Source organism: Brachionichthys hirsutus, chromosome 3, assembly GCF_040956055.1.
Source record: "Brachionichthys hirsutus isolate HB-005 chromosome 3, CSIRO-AGI_Bhir_v1, whole genome shotgun sequence".
Taxonomy (NCBI): domain Eukaryota; kingdom Metazoa; phylum Chordata; class Actinopteri; order Lophiiformes; family Brachionichthyidae; genus Brachionichthys; species Brachionichthys hirsutus.
In genome coordinates this window covers 5389538-5409036 of record NC_090899.1, presented here as the reverse complement: position 1 = coordinate 5409036, position 19499 = coordinate 5389538, and the positions used below count along the sequence as shown (strand labels likewise).

General features: G+C 45.1%; 1 protein-coding gene across 1 annotated transcript; it reads left to right on the top strand.

Moving 5' to 3' along the window:
• Window positions 1–611: 611 nt before the first annotated feature.
• On the top strand, window positions 612–19282 carry itga10 (integrin, alpha 10). Its single transcript, XM_068755648.1, has 30 exons — window positions 612–663; window positions 6462–6573; window positions 6679–6788; window positions 6882–6970; window positions 9060–9174; window positions 9264–9391; window positions 9868–10016; window positions 12441–12591; window positions 14120–14285; window positions 14480–14553; window positions 14633–14777; window positions 15134–15282; window positions 15424–15567; window positions 15705–15911; window positions 15989–16119; window positions 16341–16507; window positions 16618–16760; window positions 16853–16963; window positions 17056–17141; window positions 17238–17379; window positions 17456–17548; window positions 17648–17724; window positions 17870–17959; window positions 18079–18163; window positions 18265–18378; window positions 18452–18559; window positions 18646–18759; window positions 18844–18939; window positions 19025–19138; window positions 19229–19282. The coding sequence occupies exons 1-30, from the start codon at window positions 612–614 to the stop codon at window positions 19280–19282; spliced, it is 3516 nt and encodes a 1171-aa protein (XP_068611749.1).
• The last annotated feature ends 217 nt before the right edge of the window (window positions 19283–19499 follow it).

Sequence of the window (19499 nt, the reverse complement as noted above, 5' to 3'; positions counted from 1 at the left end):
GTGATACCTGTGAAAACATCTCAAATAAATACTCAGGAGTGAGTCTCCTTTAGAGAGAGAAAAAACACTTTCTTTCTTTTTTTAAAAAAATGTCTGAGACCCAGGAGGAGAGAGAGGGGGGTCTGAGGAGGTCTGATGAATGGAGGCGGTCGGATGAAGGGAGAGCAGCGCTGAGGATAAATGCGCCCTTTCATTTCCAAGTCGGAGAAAGCCGTTAGCACAGGCACATATAGGAAGGAGGGGAAAAAAACTTGTGGAAAAGACAAGGGAGAATCCGCGCGGATGATAATGGATTATAGGTCATCAGGAGAACCACTTCCAACCGGAGCTTCTTTCAGCAGATCTTGACCGTCAGAACTTCAAATACGCGCTCCGGAGACAGGAGGCGCAAAGACGAAGCGCGCCGCCGGCGGACTGTCTGTGAAGGTGTCGAGCACTAGTGATGGTTTAATGACACGGAACTGTGGCTCCTCGTTGGACGGCACAGGTGCAGGATTTTCACGCCCGAAACACGCGTGTGAGGTGGACACCGATAGAGCACCGCAGGGGACGCGTCTCTGCAAACGCACCAAAAAGTAAAAGGCTTGAGAGTCTTTCATTCGGTTTCATAAATGGAGCTGCGTAAATGCCTGTTGTGCTTGGAGTTTATCCTCGTCTTCAAAGGTAAGAATTAATTCGCGCTCTGTCAATTATAACCCCCCCCTCACCAACGAGAGCTGCAGAGGAGGATCATCCGAGACTGTTGGTTTGCCATCTCAAAAAAAAAAAAAAAGACTTTCAAGTTCCTTTTTTTGTTGAGATGGATTTAGTTCAAGCAGTTGGTTATCGTGTCAGAACCCGAACTGGGATCTGAACCCAAATGCATGACTCCAGGGAAAGTTAAATTCAGGAAGTTTTCGTAACAAAGTATCAGCAGAAAGTCACTCTCACAGAGGAAGATGACTATAACCACGAAACTGAGCAGAGTAACAAATCACCAACAGCGCAGTAACAGAGAAAACCAGAGAAAGTATCCAAATCAAAATCTCACACGGCACGACACGGCGCTGGTTCTCTGCGTCGGAACACTCAAGGTGAACCAGCGCGGGGACAAAGGGAGACACAAACAAGTCATACACCAGGTAGGGGGACACGGGTGCAATCAATCGGGGCAGGATTGACCCTCACAATGTGGCGTTGGGCATATGGGGCTAAACGAAATGTTGCCAACAACGCCGCTTTAGGACTTTCAACCTAAAGATCTATTTTGTGCTCCTTTGGTTCCCAGCTCGTTTTAGCAGGTTTCCCACCCACAGGTCCGCTCACAGCGAAAACCAGCACGGCATCTAATCCTTCCAAAAACCTTTATTTAATCCTCTAAAACAACTCTACAAACAAAACTAACAAAAGAAAAGGAGAGACAAGACAGTGACAACCCACGGCCAACCTGCCCTCGACGGGGAAAACACAAAGACGGGAACGGGGGAGGGGAAGCACCTATATACGCCCCCCCCCCCCAATCAGTGGCAAATGGGCCACAGGTGCTCCCTCCCACACCTGCCTGCCTAATTACATGCCATCCGGTTACAACAAGAAGGGAGGAAGTCAGGGTCTGAAAGGAGGAAGGATGGATGAGTTGCAAAATACAACAGGAAGTGAGAGAAACACAGACACAAGACAAAAAAATAAACAACCAAGCATGACTTCCTGGACATTACAGCTAGGTTTTGAGGTAAGGCGAAGCCTCAGTGTTCCACCGTCATGCAACTGGATCCAGATTTGGATCAACTAAGGAATGGAGTCCTGAAGGAATTGAACCACTTCAGTATGAACATGGTTGTTGTTCTCTGTGATAATTCCGAACTCTGGAGGTTTGAAAGTCTCCTGCCTTTCCTTTACCAGGTTGCACTTTGCGGGGCGACGCGTGACGCGTCGGCCCTCAGTGTTCAAGAACTTAACTCAGCGCGACAGTAAACGACCGACCGCGAAGACATTCCTATCATGACTGTGTGCGGGAGAACAAGGAGGCAGGCATGAAAACACATGGTCGCTGTCCATGTGCCAAACCAATTAGACATATAGGAAATTGCTCGTGTGTTTGTCTAAAGAATGCTTCCTGGTTAAAGTCTGATCCTTCAGTAAATCTGTTTTGGTGGTGGTAGAGTCGTGGGAAGTATTACACGCTCTCTTTTGAGGCCTCCAGCTGCCAGAAGGTATTTAGAGCAATTAGATATGTGTATGCATCTGCTGCGAGAAGGTTGCTGGTTCATCTCCTCTTACAGCTGACACCAGCCGTGTAACTCAAGCTCGCCAGACATATATCTGCCATCCCCATCGCTTAGACTTGATGTCTCAAGTTCTACTTGAGAGCTGCCTGCACCATGTGTGTTTTCTCCATGGTGCTTGACTATCTTTTCGCCACGTGTACCCGTGTTCGCTGTGGCGGCGGAGTCGCACACACCTCATTGAGCCAGTCCTGCTTTTTCTTTTTTTTCTTTTTTTTTTTTTTAGCAAGAAACCAAAGAAAACGGTCATTGTTTTCAACCAAAGCCGAGTGTTTACATGGCCGATAAGCCACCGTTTATGTGCGGCAGGCAGCTGTGAAGCATAAAGACACCCATAGGCTGGGATATTGTTCTGCGGTAGACACATCAACGCACGCAGTTGTTGAAGTTAATGAGCAAATTTCGACATTTGCATTGAAGAAAGTTTATCCGTGCAAACCACTTTTCATGCCATGCTAAACCAGAAGCACAGGAATGAATGGCTGCATCAAACTGTGAGGTTATTCCCAAGCCACATGCCTACACACAAACACACACACACACACACTTATTTACACACACCAAGCCTTCTTGCATGAGTACGTGCTTCTGCATGTCATACACCCGCGTGTAGGTGAGTGAGCATGTGTGAAGCGCTAATGGCTTTAGCAGAACTCCCATGATTTCTGTTGCAGGCGTCCTGTATCAGTTGCTCTCTTTTGTGTTTTCACTGAGATGTCAAACACAGGTGTGTGTGTGTGTGCATATGTATGTTCACTCGGCCCCAGCGGTCATTCATAAATTATCGCCATCGTTTTCCCAGCTATGTTCTCCAGTTTTCTAGCGTCCAACTACTTTCATTCCTACTCCCCTTCTTCTTCCACCCCCATTCCCCGGGAGAGGGTGACAGAGATGAGAACAAAACACGATGGAGATAATGGAGAAACAATCTGTGAAAGAGGGTGAGGTGAGGTGAAGCTGGGTGCAACGGAAGAATCGCTTATATAAGAATGGTAGGGATGAGCAGAAGGGAAAGGAAGTGAAGAATCGTGTGCAGGCGGGCTGGAACGGGTGGAGGAACGTATCAGGTGTGCTCTGTGGTAGGATGAAGGGAAAGGTCTACAAGACAGTGGTGAGGCCAGCCGTGATGGACGGCTCAGAGACAGTGGCTCTGAGGAAAAGACGGGAGGCGGAGCTAGAAGCGGAGGAGATGAAGATACTGAGGTTCTCCTTGGGAGTTTTGGAGATAAGGTAAGAGAGGACAGACTTTGATGGTTTGGACATGTCCAGAGGAGAGACAGGGACTATATCGGTAGAATGATGCTGAGGATGGAGCTACCAGGGAACAGGGCTAGAGGTCGACCCAGTAGAAGATACATGGACATAGTGAGGGAGGACATGAGAGTGGCTGGTGTTTAGGGAGGACGACGCAAAGGACAGGGTGAAGTGGAGAAGGTTGGTTTGTTGTGGCGACCCCTCACAGGACAAGAAGAAAGTGGAGTTGTAGTAGTGGGGACTAACAGAAGGGGAGAGATTGTTGAGTTCTGTTCACGGACACACACATCAGGCAAACGTGGTTGGGAGAATCAGGAGAGGGGGACTTGTGGTGTGTGTGTGCGTGTGTGTGTGTGTGAGTGTGTGAGTGTCAGGAGGGGGTAAAAGAAAAGGATCACTCTTTGGTTTTTGAGAGAATGAGTGAAATAGGAAGCTGATGGAGAAAATCAGAACCAGAGGTTGTTCTGAGGGTCCTGGTTGCAGGAATACATTTTGGAACCAGAGAGGGTCCTTGATGATTCTACAAGGAAAAGGGGGGGCTATATTCTACTGCTTCGTGTAAAAGAGGGTCACTGGGAGAAGATAGGACAGGTTTCTGTATTGTTTTACTCTTAATTTTGTTAGTTCTGTGATAAAAAAAAACATGCATAGACGGCTTTTTTTAAATTTCTTTCCTTTCCATGTTTTTATGAATGTCTGTGTTGAAAGCCCATCGATGGACAAGTGCTGCGAATTAGCTTTAGCTATAAGCTCTAGAATGCAAACATCGGATACCTACGTTACATGTGTCTATGTTTTGTATTTGTCCATATTCAAATAAACCAGAAATAAATAAATAAATAACTTGTTGAAGACGGGAAGATTTTTATTCCACCTACCCATAAGAAACTGGAAGGATTCGTATTGTAGATGATCCTATCTTCGTTTAATCCGACTGCTTCGTCTTGATCTCACGTCTCAGTCTGGCCTCGTTCAGCTGCTCCTCCACAGACATTTGACCACGCAGACGGTGACTTTGACAGAAACCTGAAGTGTCTTGTCTCCACCTGCACCACACTGTCACGAAAAAGCTCCAGAACTCTTCATCTTTACACACCTGATTTGAATCAAGTCTCTTAATCACTTCACCCCCCGCATTCAAAATCGCGCAGACTTGCCGATTAGATAACCCCGCCCCTGCAGAATGACCGCGGCGACCAGCCAAGACCAGCAGAGAGATGGGAATGATCGACAAAAGCTAATAAGACTCACCCTGGGATGGAAAACAAATTCTAGAGTCTTCCAACTGTAGAATTTAATACAAACCTCATGTTGGCACCACATAAAAATACAGAGGCTCTCTAAAATTAGAAGGCCTCCTCTTCAGGGATCAGAAGTTTTGTGTACACATTTTGGAGATGTTGCGATATTTCACATTATAACTGTAATGACCATGACCTGCTAGTGAGGATCCTCAAGAAGGACATGGAGGTCGGCACAAAATAACATCAAAATCATTCATTTATTCAAGTTGTATTTTCTTTAGTTGGATGTCCCAGTGATTAAATCATTTATTGTAGATGCCCCACAAAGTTGGTCAAATAGACATCGAATCAATGCATTTTCCCCCTAAAATGCATCCACCCTATTTTTCAGTGCTACTAACGCCCTCTGTGATCTTGTTCTGTGGTGCCTTGGGATCCGTACTCGCGCTTTCAATTTTATCATGGAATCACTCAAAAAAAGAATAATGCAGCCTGAAAGCAGATGACATACTGAAGAGCTGACCCGTATGGGTTTCAATACTTTTTAATGACCTTTATAAATAGATCGCACAACTCTTGTTCAGTCACAGGTCGTCAGATGTGGAAGTCGACCACTTTCAGCACATGTGTGAGCATTCATTCCAAACGTTTCTTGGATCCATCCGTAACCTTTCTCCTTCTCGAAAGGGAAAACGGCTGTTGCAGAAGTGTGTGTGTGTGTTTCCTGTTCCAGTGGGCGGATCCTTTCCAGACTGTTATCACCTCTTCCCATCTCTGATTCAAGTTTATCGCAAAGCTGTCTAAAACTTTTGTGTTAACGAAAGTGGGAAAAACGAAATCGTGGATCCATCCATTTCTCTGGATCTCCTACTAAACTCCTTGGTTGCATCTTTGGGACCGAGCCCTGTGCCCAACCCCACCGTGAAAATCCGTCACACAGTTTTTGTATAATTCTGCAAGCAGCGACAAATAAGCATCATTGGTGGAGGTTAAAAACATGTTTTTAGTTTTCCTGTTCAAGCTTGTTTTCATACTTCATGAATGTTCACAAGTCAATAAACTGTCTTGTTGCTCTCTGTCCTCTCTGCATCACCTCTTCTCGTTGTATGAAGGGCAGCTTGTGTGTCATAACAGGGAGTTTACTATGCTCAGTAGTTTTTCTAACCCACACCCTTCCCTGCCATGCCTCTTCTCCCCCCCCCCCCCCCCTTCGTCTTCCTCCTTTCCCCTTAGACTGAATTCCCTTCTTCCTGAGAATTTCCTTTGCTCAATCTATTTATCCCTCTTTTCCAGTACTTCTCCTCTCCCAAGAACCTTCTCCCAAGATCACGAGGGGAAATTAGAATCTGACGATGAACTTTAGATGTCCAGTTTTGAACAAGCAGCCTTCTATTAAAAAATGAGCCCAGCTAGTAACCTGTTAATCTGGATTACAGCCGCTGACTGGACAGTTTCATATTTATACAGATGTAAACGGGGTGTCAAGAATCTGTACATATCAAACCATAAACATTAAAGTTTTCCCTTTCATTTCCCTTTACTAACCCTAACACACACAAAATTTAAACTAAAATTCATATAAAGATTTCAAGTTTTACTGCCATTTGAGACAATGAGGTTAAATTAAAGAGGTATATAAAAAAAGAAAAGAATATATAAATAAAACTTGACCTGTATTCTCTCCTGTTTTGTTTTTCAGAGTGGTGTCAGTGTTTCAACATCGACGTGTCGCATCCGAGGATCTTCAGCGGCCCGGCGGACACGTTGTTTGGCTTCTCTGTGTTACAGCATGAAGCAGACGGGCAAAAATTGTAAGTGTCGTGTTTTAATTCAAAGTCTCAATTCCTACACCATGAGGGATTTTTGATGATGTCATGATGATGATGATTAATGACTCTTTGGCTGTCCTGCTGAAGGATGCTGGTTGGCGCGCCCTGGGATGGGCCGCCCAACAACAGGAAAGGAGATGTGTACAAATGCATTGTGGGAGAGGAGAAGAATTCAAACTGCAGTAAAGTGTATCTAGGTAACAGAAGCAAACATCCTCAATGAAGCCCTCTACCTGAAAATCAAAAACGAACATCAACTTTAGGTTTGTTACCCGTTCTGTCTAACTCAGGTGAGACCGCGCTCCAGAACATCTCTAAAAACCTGAAGAACTCCCACCTGGGAATGACGCTCACTCCGGACTCACCTGATGGCTTCCTGGTATGTGATCCCCAGCGCGGTTAGTTTGACAGCGTTTTAATGAATCGGCTCTGTTGGAGGATTCTTTGGTGATTCCACAATCCTGGATACATCTTGGAGATTCATTTGTACGTTGATTAAAATCAGACTTATATGGTGAATGTTAATAACTTAAATATGTGATTCAACATTCGTTGAAGTGTGTGCTGCTCGCTCTTTTACTGACCCTCTGGAAGCAGTGCTGTAAGTTGCTGCTGTTTGATCTACCAAGTACAAGGAAGGAATGTTTTAGAGCAATCAGTAGATTTATTCAGTTTATTGAAAGAACTATCTGAAAATAGGAAAAATTGGACACTACAAATTCCACAGTTTCCAATTTAAAAATGTCTAGTTTTCTGACATTTTTCCTGAAGAGTGATTTGCTATTTTAGGTTTTTTTATTATTAGTTTTATTTGTTATGCATTTTAAGTATTTTATTTATCTATGATCAAGTCATTAAAAAAATGCACTAATGTGTACAACCTAACTTCTTGTGACTTAATCAAAGTTTTCAATGATTTTATTCCTGTTAGAGAGGACAGGAAATAGGGGTAGACATGCTAGATTGAGAATTGAGCCCAGAACCACTGCAGCAGCTCGATGCACCACTGTGATATCTGCGCCCCAGCCTGTCTTCTTTGTGCTGTGAGGAATGACATGTTCAGGGTTTACACACAGCAAACATTAACGCTGTGCAACGTCCGTCTCCATGTAATAATTCATTCCATGTGAGTTGGCTGACCGAACCGATGCCAGGCGAGAGACGTAGAGCTGTAATTTACACAATTATCCAAAGTCATGCTCTATTTTTTTGGACTGTTGGAGCTACAAACTTAAACAACTCACATTTGTTCTCCGATATATTCAGATCTTGGGAGAGTGAAATCTCTGGCCAGTCCTTGTTTTTGTGACTTCGGTCTAACTCCAGTCTCATATTTCAAGTCCATAACTCTGACACAAACGTCTTGCGGTCGCTCGCTTATCCTGGTTTCTCCACTTCTGAGGTTTTTGGCTTGCAGAGGAACACACTCCAGCCGGCGCTTGTGTGTCCGCCTGTGTGTCAGCCTGTGTGTCAGCCTGTGTGTCAGCCTGTGTGTCAGCCTGTGTGTCAGTGTCCTGTGTCTGTTTGTGTGAGTCCTGTGCGTTTTGGTGCCTGCCAGGTTGTTGTTGTTTTTTCACTGCTACTTCTGATGTGGAGTCGTGTACAGTTCACAAACGCCATCTAGCTTAGCCCATTTTAGTGTGTGTGTGTGTGTGTGTGTGCGCGCGCTTATTTTAAACCCAGTGGTCAGGTCTATAACAGGATCGGAATGCCCTTTGTTAATGACAGACCTCCTAAAAGCCATAGCACCTCTCTTGCTTTTCTCCTCCCTCTTTCCTTCCTTTCTCTCCTCCCTCTCTCCATCCCATATTCTCTGACTTTCTGTGCGCCTGTGGAGAAATCCGTCCATAACGACAGGCGAGCAAAACCCGGATGTTTCTCTTGCGCTCATTCCACCACTGTTTTACCCGACTTTCTGTGTTTGTTTTGTCTCTCTCTCTGGAGTACTTATGAATTTCTTTAACCCCCCCATCTTGCTATACTCTCCCTCTGTTCCTCCCTCTGATGAAAACCAAACAAATGGAATGCTTTGAAGACAGGAATATGTTTTATGATGACCCCCAACTCCACACCCACTCGCCTACATCTAGCACCATGGCGTTTGAACTGCAGTGTTCCAGCTCTGTGAAGCCACTCCTGCCAACATGTCAAATATAGTCTCTCCCTCTCTCACTGCCTCTCCTTCATTTTTATTCCCCAAACCACACTATTGTAGTTTTTCCATGACTTCTTCCCTCTCGTGGCTTGCTTTCTTTTTGTTTGCCGTTTGCCCTTATTTGGTCTTTCTCTGTGTTTATTTGTTGGTTACAACCACATTTTGCCCTGTGTTTCCACCCCAAACCCTTAACCGCATAACATCTTGTGAGTGAAACATATATTCGCCGACAATTAACCGTCAATGCTCCTGGAATTGCTACACCTGCAAACGTAATGCTCATTGTGTGTGTGTGTGTGTGTGTGTTTGGCAGGCGTGTGCCCCTCTGTGGTCTCAAGAGTGTGGTACATCTATGTTCAGCACTGGCATCTGTGCCTCCGTCAGTGATAACCTGGAACCAAGAGACGCCATCGCTCCAACAGCGCAAAGTATAACTCATTTAGAATAGATAGAAATATTTGCAGCACAGGCCTGCTCCTGCTCACCAAATACTCTTAATGCCCCCCACATGTGGCAGGGTGCACCACTTACATGGACATTGTGATTGTCCTGGATGGATCCAACAGCATATACCCCTGGTACGAGGTCAAGAACTTCCTCAGCAACATCCTGAGCAAGTTCCACATCAGCTCCGATCAGATGCAGGTAAAGGTCTGAGTCGTTGTGAATCCGTGCTGCTCATGAATATAATTACTTTCGTTGGTAACGGAACTTTGAGGGTTTGAATTTGAATGAGTTTTCCCACTTAAAGAAGAGTGAAAACATGCATAGAGCGGCAGTTCAACAGAATATGGACAGGATGAATTGCTGTAGTAATCTGTAGGGATACGAGCCAAGTTAGCTGGAGGCTTGGGAGAAGATGGAAGCTTAAAGTGGGGGGGGGGGGGGTTGTATTTTCAGAAAGCCGATGTGAGGTAACGAGGAAATAACTCTGGTTTTTGACCAAATTCAAAAATTCCCTCAGTGCACTGTTTGCTTTAAGAACGGGATCGGTCCTTAAAGAAATAACTCACCCCCCCAGAAACAAGAGTCTTAGATGTCCTCCACAACTATTTCTCGCCACAACCATGAAGTTGCGGAGCTGCAGAAATATTTTTGCATGTGTTTGTGTGTGTATTCAGGTTGGTATACTGCAGTACGCTGAGATTGCAGTCCATGAGTGGTCCCTGAAGGACTACCGGACCACACAGGAGGTGGTGGAGGCCGCTCAAAACATCAGTAGGCAGGAAGGACGGGAGACACGAACTGCATATGCCATCCACATGGCTTGGTATGCCTGTCAATTTTCAATTTTTACCTCTGCCAAGGAGGTAACGTTTTTGACACTGTTTGTTAGCAGGATTATGGAAAAACTGCTTGATGGATCTTGATTTTTTTTAAATTCTGAAGATGGTTTTTGGTATAATTTTGATCCCATAAAATTTGAGAATGAAAATAAGTAAATGGGAAAATCCAGATTTTCCCATTTACTTATAATGGAGGCTTTAAAATAAATAAATAAATAAAAAATACAGTAAGACCTCGACATACGAGTGTTCCGAGATACGAGCCAGCCTGTGAGCATTATTTTTGCTTTGAGATGCGATAAGCTGCTATTTGAGGTGCTATAAGGAAGGAAAATGAAGGGGCAGAAAAACATTGAGATTTGCTGAGTTGGCGAACTTAACTGCTGGCTCAGCAGGGTTTCAGGTGTGGCACAGGCCAGCCTGACCCAGCTTGGCCGGCCAAGTGGGACTACTGCAGCTGTGAAAACACACACGCACAGTCACCGTACGGTACACGCATGCGTGCATGAACACAAAAACGTATCAAGGGTTTGCGATTCACGCATATTACTAGACTTACAAGGTCTCACGTTGATTGTATTCATTCTGTGTCCTCTCACCAACCATCCTCAACTGTGCCCTATTCCCTGCTTCATTGACCTTGAGCCTTCAGCCTGACCTTGTCCTTATTATAAACGTAGCGCCAAACAAGGCTTTCAGCTAACATAACTTCCTCACATCTAAATCGCTGTGAAAATGTGGAAGACTGAATTTCCCAAAATACTGATCTTATCTTTTATTCCTAAAGGAAGTGCAGGAGCGGTACAGTGGCCTCCCACTTTCTTCCCATTACATAAACGAGTGTAAATGGCTTGACGAGCTCGCAGTGTAGTGTCGACATGTAAATGCTAGTTATGGAACATACGGAGGACAGTTCGAATTTAAATGCCTGACTGATGCTAGAACTTCTAACAGTCCTCTACAGTTGGATTAGCCACTAATTTTTATATTGCTCCACCCGTCTGGGATGCTCTCACCCACTAACAAACACACACACACATGCACGCAAAAGTACACTCACAGACCACTGTGCTGTGTTATTACCACACTGCTGTGACTCCATAAAACGGGACGTAACTACAACCAGGCCTCCCAATTAGCTCCACTTACTTTCTCTCCTCTTTCATCTCCCTTTTCCTTTTTCTTCAGCTCCTTGAGTTTTTCATCCTAATTTCTGTCCTTTTCTCTTTTACACTTCCTCCTTCTCACCCGTTTGTCCTTCTTGCTTTGTCATTTCTTTCTCCCAACTCCTGGACCGCATTCTTCTGCCTTTTATATATTCTTGTTTTGCCTTTGCTCCCACTTTTATACGAGTTTATAAATCACACAGTCTCTGCACCACATCAGAGCAGGACTTGCCCTTTTCAGTTTTATTGTTTGACTTCATTTTACTGCTGTTGTTTTATTCTTTAAATTGAATTTCCAACCCTTTTCTCTTCCCTCAGTTCCACACTTTGGTTTCTTCTGGGTTTCCCACTATTCTCTACCTGTTGGTTTGTTATATCTTACAGACTAATAAGTCCTCTCTTTTGTCATCTCCTCCAGACATCTACTTGTCCGTCTCGTTGTTATTTCAGTCCTGTGTTCTGTTCTTCTGTTTTCTCTCCTGCTCTCCTTCTCTGCTCCCTATATAATTTGCAGACTGCATAGGGGAAATGGTTGTTTTTAACTCTGAGTTTCTTGCGGCTGACCACTATGTTAGAGCTGGGCCTGAAAATGACTGTGTTCACCATGTAGTGTGTGTGTGTGTGTGTGTGTGTGTGTGTGTGTTGATCTGATCCTCATCAACCTTACTCGATGCTTGAAGCGGGTCAGTGAGAATTGGTTTCCTGCAGACAAACAGGGTGTGGCCTGATTCTAGGTTCCTTCGCTCTGCATCACTGCTCAGCTGGATGGGAATGAACAGATGTGGTCGCTGTGTGCAATGACACACACACACACACACACACACACACTACATGTAGTGACCAATTTAAGTCAACTGGCAGTTAATGTGTATGAAGTTTGACTTAAATAGTTGTGGCATTGGTCTCACTTTTATCTGACTTGATGGGAAGCAGCTTAAATCGAGTGTCTGTGTTTTACTGGTTATTCATTTTCTCAGTGAAGCACTTGAAATGGTATATTATCTTATAAGGGATATTTATTTGGCATTTTAGGAAACCAACGCTGTAACTAATACTCCCTTCTATCCGCCCTCTCCTTCTGGCTCGTTCACTTCTTTTACTTTGCTTCTATTTTCATTCATTCTTTCTCGCATTGAATTAATGCTGACTTGATTCATGTTCATCCAGCAGATGTTTTATTCCATGGTATGGTGTCGTATTATTTTTTTTATTCTCAGTCCGCCTCTTTTTTTGACTTCGCAGCACAGAGGCGTTCAGCGCAGAGCGTGGAGCCAGGGATGGCGCCACCAAGGTGATGATTGTCGTGACGGATGGAGAGTCACATGATGGAGAGGAGCTACCAGAAGCTCTGAAGGAGTGCGAGGAGAGAAACATTACGAGATACGCCATCGCTGTGAGTAGATCTCATCAAGGCTCTATGGATTATTCAGACTCACAATACCAACAATATTACCATTATAAGAAAAGAAACAGAAACATGTCATCAGTGGGGTGTGCATTCCTTTGTGGTGCGGTGACAACCTGCACACTAGTGCAACTGCACCATGCCCCAAAAAATAACAAGTCCTAATTACAAAATCGATCCCTTGGGTCTCCTAAAATAGACCAGTAGGAACAAAAACTATTCCTTTTAGACCCCTCCCGACCCCTCCACACGCAGGCGCACACTGAGCTGTGGTGTCAGTGGGGCAGGCAGGACTGGCTACACGCCCCACCCCGCCCTTCCCCACAAGAGAGCCTGGGGAACCTCCAGACGCCATTGGAACCACAGAAAATGATAACATGAAGGCAGCATGCCACTATACAAATATGAGATTAAATAAACCTATAGCAATCTATGGATGGATTGGTTCAGATTAAAGTGTAGGGACTCGGTTCAGTCTGCTAAATGAGTAGATTTGATGATGGCGAAGGTGAGAGGAAAAAAAAACACACACACACACACTATTTTTTTTTTTTATCAAGAGCCATCCAGCAGTTTTTCCGTAGTCCTGCTAACAGGCAGACAAATAAACGCTGTAAAATAACCTCATTGTAAAAAAAAAAAACTGTAAAAAGAAAAAAGTGCACATTTATTCAAATTGTGTTTCCAAATGTCTTGAATCTAGTAACGTGCTTTTTTGTTTTAACAAGTCATCTTTTTTTTCTTTTTAACCAAAAATCCATCTGCAGCTGACAGCCTTAGTGGGATGTTTCAGCCAATAGTAATGTACGCACAGTATTTATATACAGGCTGTCTTCACGCTGCACAGAGGGTTTCTTTGGTTTGATTTGGCAGCTGGAGGCCACGGTGGGGTTCTTGGGTTTGGTTTCTTTCTCTCCAATACATCTTCCTCATCAGTCATCTCCTTGCCTCACAGGTAGTCCTGTGTATCTCATTTACAAATCTCTGGCGGCTATCATTTCCACGGATCTTTAACTTTCCAGTCATTTTTGCATTACTTAATTGCTAGGAAATGACTCGGGCTGTGAAGCGTGTTTTTTTTTAAATTGTATTCATAGTTCACTCCGGCATTTTCAGGCAGTAGTGGAGGAAGTATTCAGTTGTTTACTTCCTCCACTGCTTCAACAAAAGCGAAGGTCCTTCTCTCAAAATCACGGAAAAATATGTATGAATTTGTAATATCATAAAAATTGTGAAAATAAACATTGTGCACTAATCCTTAAAGGGGAATCGTTATTGAAATATTTGCTGTTTTCTGATCAGTATTCATGTTTATTACATTTTACAGCTGAAAAAGTAGAATGTTGAAGATTTATATATGTTAGTTGCAATATGTTAGTTACATTATCTATAGCAATCAATCATGTTCTCTAAATACCACCATTGCTTTCATTCTCAGCTGCCTGCTTCATGTTTTATTGACCTTCTATTATCTGTTTATCCATTTTCCTCTCTTTGTTTTTTGCCCTCCCTCCAGGTTCTCGGCCATTACATTCGCCGGCAGCAGGATCCTGAGACGTTCATTTCGGAAATCAAATATATTGCAAGCGACCCTGATGACAAATACTTTTTCAATGTGACGGATGAAGCCGCTCTCAATGACATCGTGGATGCCCTCGGAGATCGAATATTTTCTCTGGAAGGTTTGTAGATTAATTAAATTAAAATAACATTTGTCTGTCTCAAAGCCACGCATGATCAAAAAGGAGAATCTCAGGACAGTTGAAATTCACGATCAAAGTGCTTATCCTGCCATCTCGATCGGATCCTGAGAACGACAGGAAACAGCAGAGATGTGTGAAGGAACATGACGACAGACTTGTCTCTTCACCTTTAGGCACGCTGGGCTACAACGAGAGCTCGTTCCACATGGAGATGTCTCAGATCGGCTTCTCCACTCACACACTGGATGTAAGCCCACAGATGTTCTTCCTTTTAAGCGTGCACGTTTTACCCGTTTGTCTCATCTTCGGCCGTTTCCATTCTTCAGGATGGCATCCTGTTCGGGGTGGTCGGCGCCTATGACTGGGATGGGGGCGTACTGAAAGAAGGCACCAACGGACAAATCATGCCAAGCAGAGAGGCTTTTGAAAGCGAGTTTCCACTGGAGCTCAAGAATCATGCTGCTTATTTAGGTGCCTACACAGAACATCACTGATCAATGACCCAAGTATTCCAATGCGGGCGTGTGATGACGGGACGACCAGACATGACATGCAGGGCCCATGCCCGTGTTACGATGCCGTTTTAAAAGCTGTAAACAATCATTTTTGGAAATTATTCAATTTATCGTTTTGTTTGAAAATAGTAATTCGATCCTGTTCAATCCCAAAGTCATAGCTTCAAATATAACAGTCCAAAAATCTATAGATACTTCATTTAATAAGACATTCAAACGTTTTTTTGTCAGCATACACTCACAATCAAGTCGGCGGTAGTTGTAATAATGGATAAAAATGAAAACGGCTGACGTGTATTTGTGTGTTGCCAGGTTACACGGTGTCGTCTGTGGTTGTCGGTGACTGGAGGAGGCTGTACGTATCGGGGGCTCCTCGATTCAAACACAAAGGCAAAGTTATCCTGTTTGAACTCAGCGACGAAGGCGACGTCAACATTGTCCAGGCCCTGAATGGAGAACAGGTAAAGCTCTCCTCATATGTTTCTCCTCCTCTCCTCTCTTTTTTTATTCATTTATTTGTGGCCCGAACAGTAAGAATATGTCGGTGGTTAAAGGTCTCCCCCTCGAGGCCGAATGCTGAACGAGCATGTTCGCGTCCACAGATTGGATCTTACTACGGCAGTGAGGTGTGTGGGCTGGACATCGATCAGGACGGTATCACTGATGTCCTCCTGGTCGCAGCCCCGATGTACCTTGGCTCAGGAAACAAGGAGGCTGGCCGGGTCTACATCTACACCCTCAGCGGGGTAAGAGGCAGCCACACCGACCGTCCTTGTGGATGATTGTGCAATCATGAGTATAGACAGTGATCAAATTGTTTGATTTGAATTACAATTCAAAAATGTAATCCTCTCTAATGTGTCCTGTTACCTCTGACTCCCAGGAGGAGGTGTTTGTTTCCAATGGCACTCTGAAGCCGGAGGAAAGGTCCCAGGATGCCAGGTTTGGATACGCACTGGCAGCTGCCCCGGACCTCAACCACGACGGCTTCACCGACCTGCTGGTGGGGGCTCCGCTTGAGGACGATCACAGGGGGGCCATCTATGTCTACCACGGCGACAACATTTACATCATCCACAACTATAAGCAGGTACATGCCATTTACATTTTCACCGTGTGTATTTGAGGATTCAATCAAACCGAGTCCTGCTTTCCGTTTCCTTTCAGCGCATTTCTGGGTCATCGATTTCCCCCTCCCTGCAGTATTTTGGCCGTAGTGTTAGCGCTCGATTGGACATGGATGGAGACGGCCTAATAGACTTGGCAGTGGGAGCACAGGGCAACGCTGTAATGCTCAGGTGGGTGGAGTCAGAGTTGTGAAGGGGGGGGGGAAGGCATTACCAGAGTAATTTTATTTATTACCCACAAGCAATGGGGGATGATTAAGAATGCAGCTCATCATACCAACCAGCCAAAACCAGCTTGCTCCAACTTTAAATAAATCTAACCAAAAAAACCAATTTACATCAAATTTCAAATTCAATTCTGTTTTGTTCTCCATCGCCTGTCCTGCCTCCAGCTCTCGCAGCATTGTCCAGATCAACGTGAGTCTGTCCTTCCAGCCACACTCCATTAACGTCATTCAGAAGACCTGCCAGAGGGGTGTCAGAGAATCGGCTTGTCTCAATGCCACCGCCTGCTTCTCCACCGTCTCCCGTTCCCCTGGACAGCACAGCAGCAGCTTCGGTATCACACTTGTTGTTGTTTTCTTTCATAAAATCAAGCTTACAAATGATCAGAAAGGGAATTCGCTGCCTACATTTACCATCTGTCCCGACTGCCGGCTCCCTCCTCAGACCTGTGGGTGTCAGCGATGTTGGACGACAGGAAGGTATCTGCACGGGCTCTGTTTGACGACAGCTCCCACCGCCAGACGCACCTGGCACTCCGAGTTCACACCGGACAAACTGTTTGCTATAAACTGCCTTTCCACGTCTATGTGAGTGGAAAGGCTGACATTTGGATGTAATCCATTAAGAAGTCCAGCAGATGCCTTCATTTCGACGTCGACGCGTCTCGTCTTCTGTTTAGGACACAGCGGATTACATCCGTCCAATAAGCTTCTCGCTGAGATTTAAGATCAACAGCACAGAGAGTGGCCCAGTGTTGGACGAAGGCTGGCCCACATCTGTCAAGAAATCTGTAAGTGGTGCAAAACAGATGATTATTATTAGCAGCTTTCTTTTTTTTAAGTCTTCCCTCCTTCACACATTCTTTCTTCCGCCCTCCTTCAGATCCAGTTCTTTAAAGACTGCGGTGAGGATGATGTGTGCACAACGGACCTGGTGCTGCAGGCCTACATGGACATCTCTGGGACAAGGTACCAATCTGAGACATTGTCTTCTTCTCTTTTCTGTCCACATGAGATTGTACACCCGGTCATTAAAGGCACTGAGTCCTTGTGTATTCTCCGCAGACAGAAGCCTTACGTGATTGGCAGCCCTCGGAGGCGTCTGGCGGTGGAAGTGCAGCTTCACAACAGACTGGAGAATGCCTACAACACCAGTCTGACGCTGCACTATTCACGCAACCTGCACTTCTCCAGCCTCAGCATCAGGGTAAAGCCCACACGCAATGCACGCAGCATCCTGTTTAACTCACCTAAAGCTAAAGCACAAATTGTTTCACACTTAGGAGGACGTCCACTTTAAGATTGAGTGCACAGCAGTCGGTGCCAACAGCCACTCTTGTAATGTCAGCTACCCAGTATTTCGCTCGCGGTCAAAGGTACGTCCAAGCAGAGAGCAGATCTACCGGCGTCTCGAGTCGGCCCACGTATGCTTGAATGTGTCAAATAAACGGCCTGTGCTCTTTTCTTTTTTGCAGGTTAACTTCATGTTGGAATTTGAGTTCAGCTGCACGTCTCTACACAGCCGAGTTCAGATGAAGCTACATGCAGCCAGGTAGCTCACCAAAAGCGACAAGTCCTAAATGCGATGAGCACGCAAGTTCACAAATACTGGAGGAATCAATGAACTGGTCTTCATTTGTTTTAGTCCCAACAGATGAACAGAGCACTGAGTTTATGTAACCGGTTATTTTTTACAGTGACAGTGTGGAGAGAGAAGATACTTTGGGTGACAACAGTGTTCAGCTGCAGAGTTTCGTGCAGTATCAACCGGACTTGTTCATTAGCAGGTGTGTGTGTGTGTGTGTGTGTGTGTGTAAGTGTGCAGAAATGTGTAACATCAAGCAATCCAATATGTTTGGAATTTTACATGGTTTTGTATTGAGGCCCCCCTCTTTTGTCCAATCAGCGACTCCAATTTGAACCGATATGAGGTCCACCCCACTCGGACGGCATCAGAGGCAATTGGACCAGAGTTCTACACACACCTCAGGGTAAAGCTGTAGTTAATACGTTCACATTTTTATAATGTTCTGGGTGAATTAAACGAGCCACCACTTTTTTTGGGGGGGGGGGGGGGGGTTGGTCTTTGTAGCTGCAGAACCTTGGCTGTTACTCCGTGAGTAACCTGGAGCTCAAGCTGCATCTGCCCTCTGTCGCTGCGGGAGACAGAGTCTTTATGACCGTCACTGATGTCTCTTCATACAACGTGAGTACGCTACCTTATGAGTGCTTTTTCCCTTTGTCAGATCATGTTTTGACATTTTTAATTACCCCCACAGTCCACAGGGGTGAACTGCAGTGTGCTGAGTGACCTGAGCCAGCTCAAGGCCAGACAGAGGGACGTACGATCCCTTCATCCTGAAGACATGATGCCGAATGACATACTGGTAAGACCCCCCGATGGCAAAGGATCACCTGCGCGCCGCGCGGCATCGGTATACCTGTTGGCATGCTTTTTCTCTGCGTGTTTTAGAACTGCAGCAGGTCGTGGTGCACAGAGGTCCTCTGTGAAGTCGAACAGCTCCTACAAGGGCAGGCGGCTGTCGTCCGCGTCAGCCGCAGAGTTCACGATGACTTTTTCAGAAAAGTGAGTCACCTGACAGTGCAGCTGCTCATCGCTTCTCTTTCCTGTGACTCAATCATTGCTCATCACCGGTGTCTCTTTTTCTAGGCCAAATATAAGTCAATGAGAATAATAGGCGCCTATCGCCTTGCAGCCCAGGAGACTAACCTCATCACTCTTGGCACAGAAACAGTCTGGAGGGAGGTAAGATTACGAATAGACTTCTAAAGAGCAGAATTAGAATGTCATTTATCTTCCATCATCTTTCCCTTCATCTGTTTTATTCCAGACTGTGTTGGAGGTCCTCAAGGGCCGGACTATTCCCATCTCACTGTGGATCCTGATTGGTAGCATAATCGGAGGCTTGCTGCTACTAGCCCTTATAATTTTTATTCTATGGAAGGTACGTCCATGTTACAGTTACCTTCAGGTTTCTTAAAGAAAATTAATGTTTTACAGGCGGAAGAGTAATCTTTATCTTACTTCTTCTTAGCTGGGATTCTTCACACGCAAACAGAGAAGTGCCGAGGAGAATCACGAGAACTGAGCTCAACTTCAGCTGCATTTGTTGTGACGAGGATCACACGCGTGCACTTCATACCAGGCACTTCATACCAGGCACTTCATACCAGGCACTAGTACTACTAGTCCTGGGACTAGACTTGGTACACGGTCGCATCAGGGACCTCCAGGACCAAGTGGAGCGTTTGAGGGTCCACCAGAAATGCACTACCCACTGTTTCCGGAGATGGGAACACTGTAAA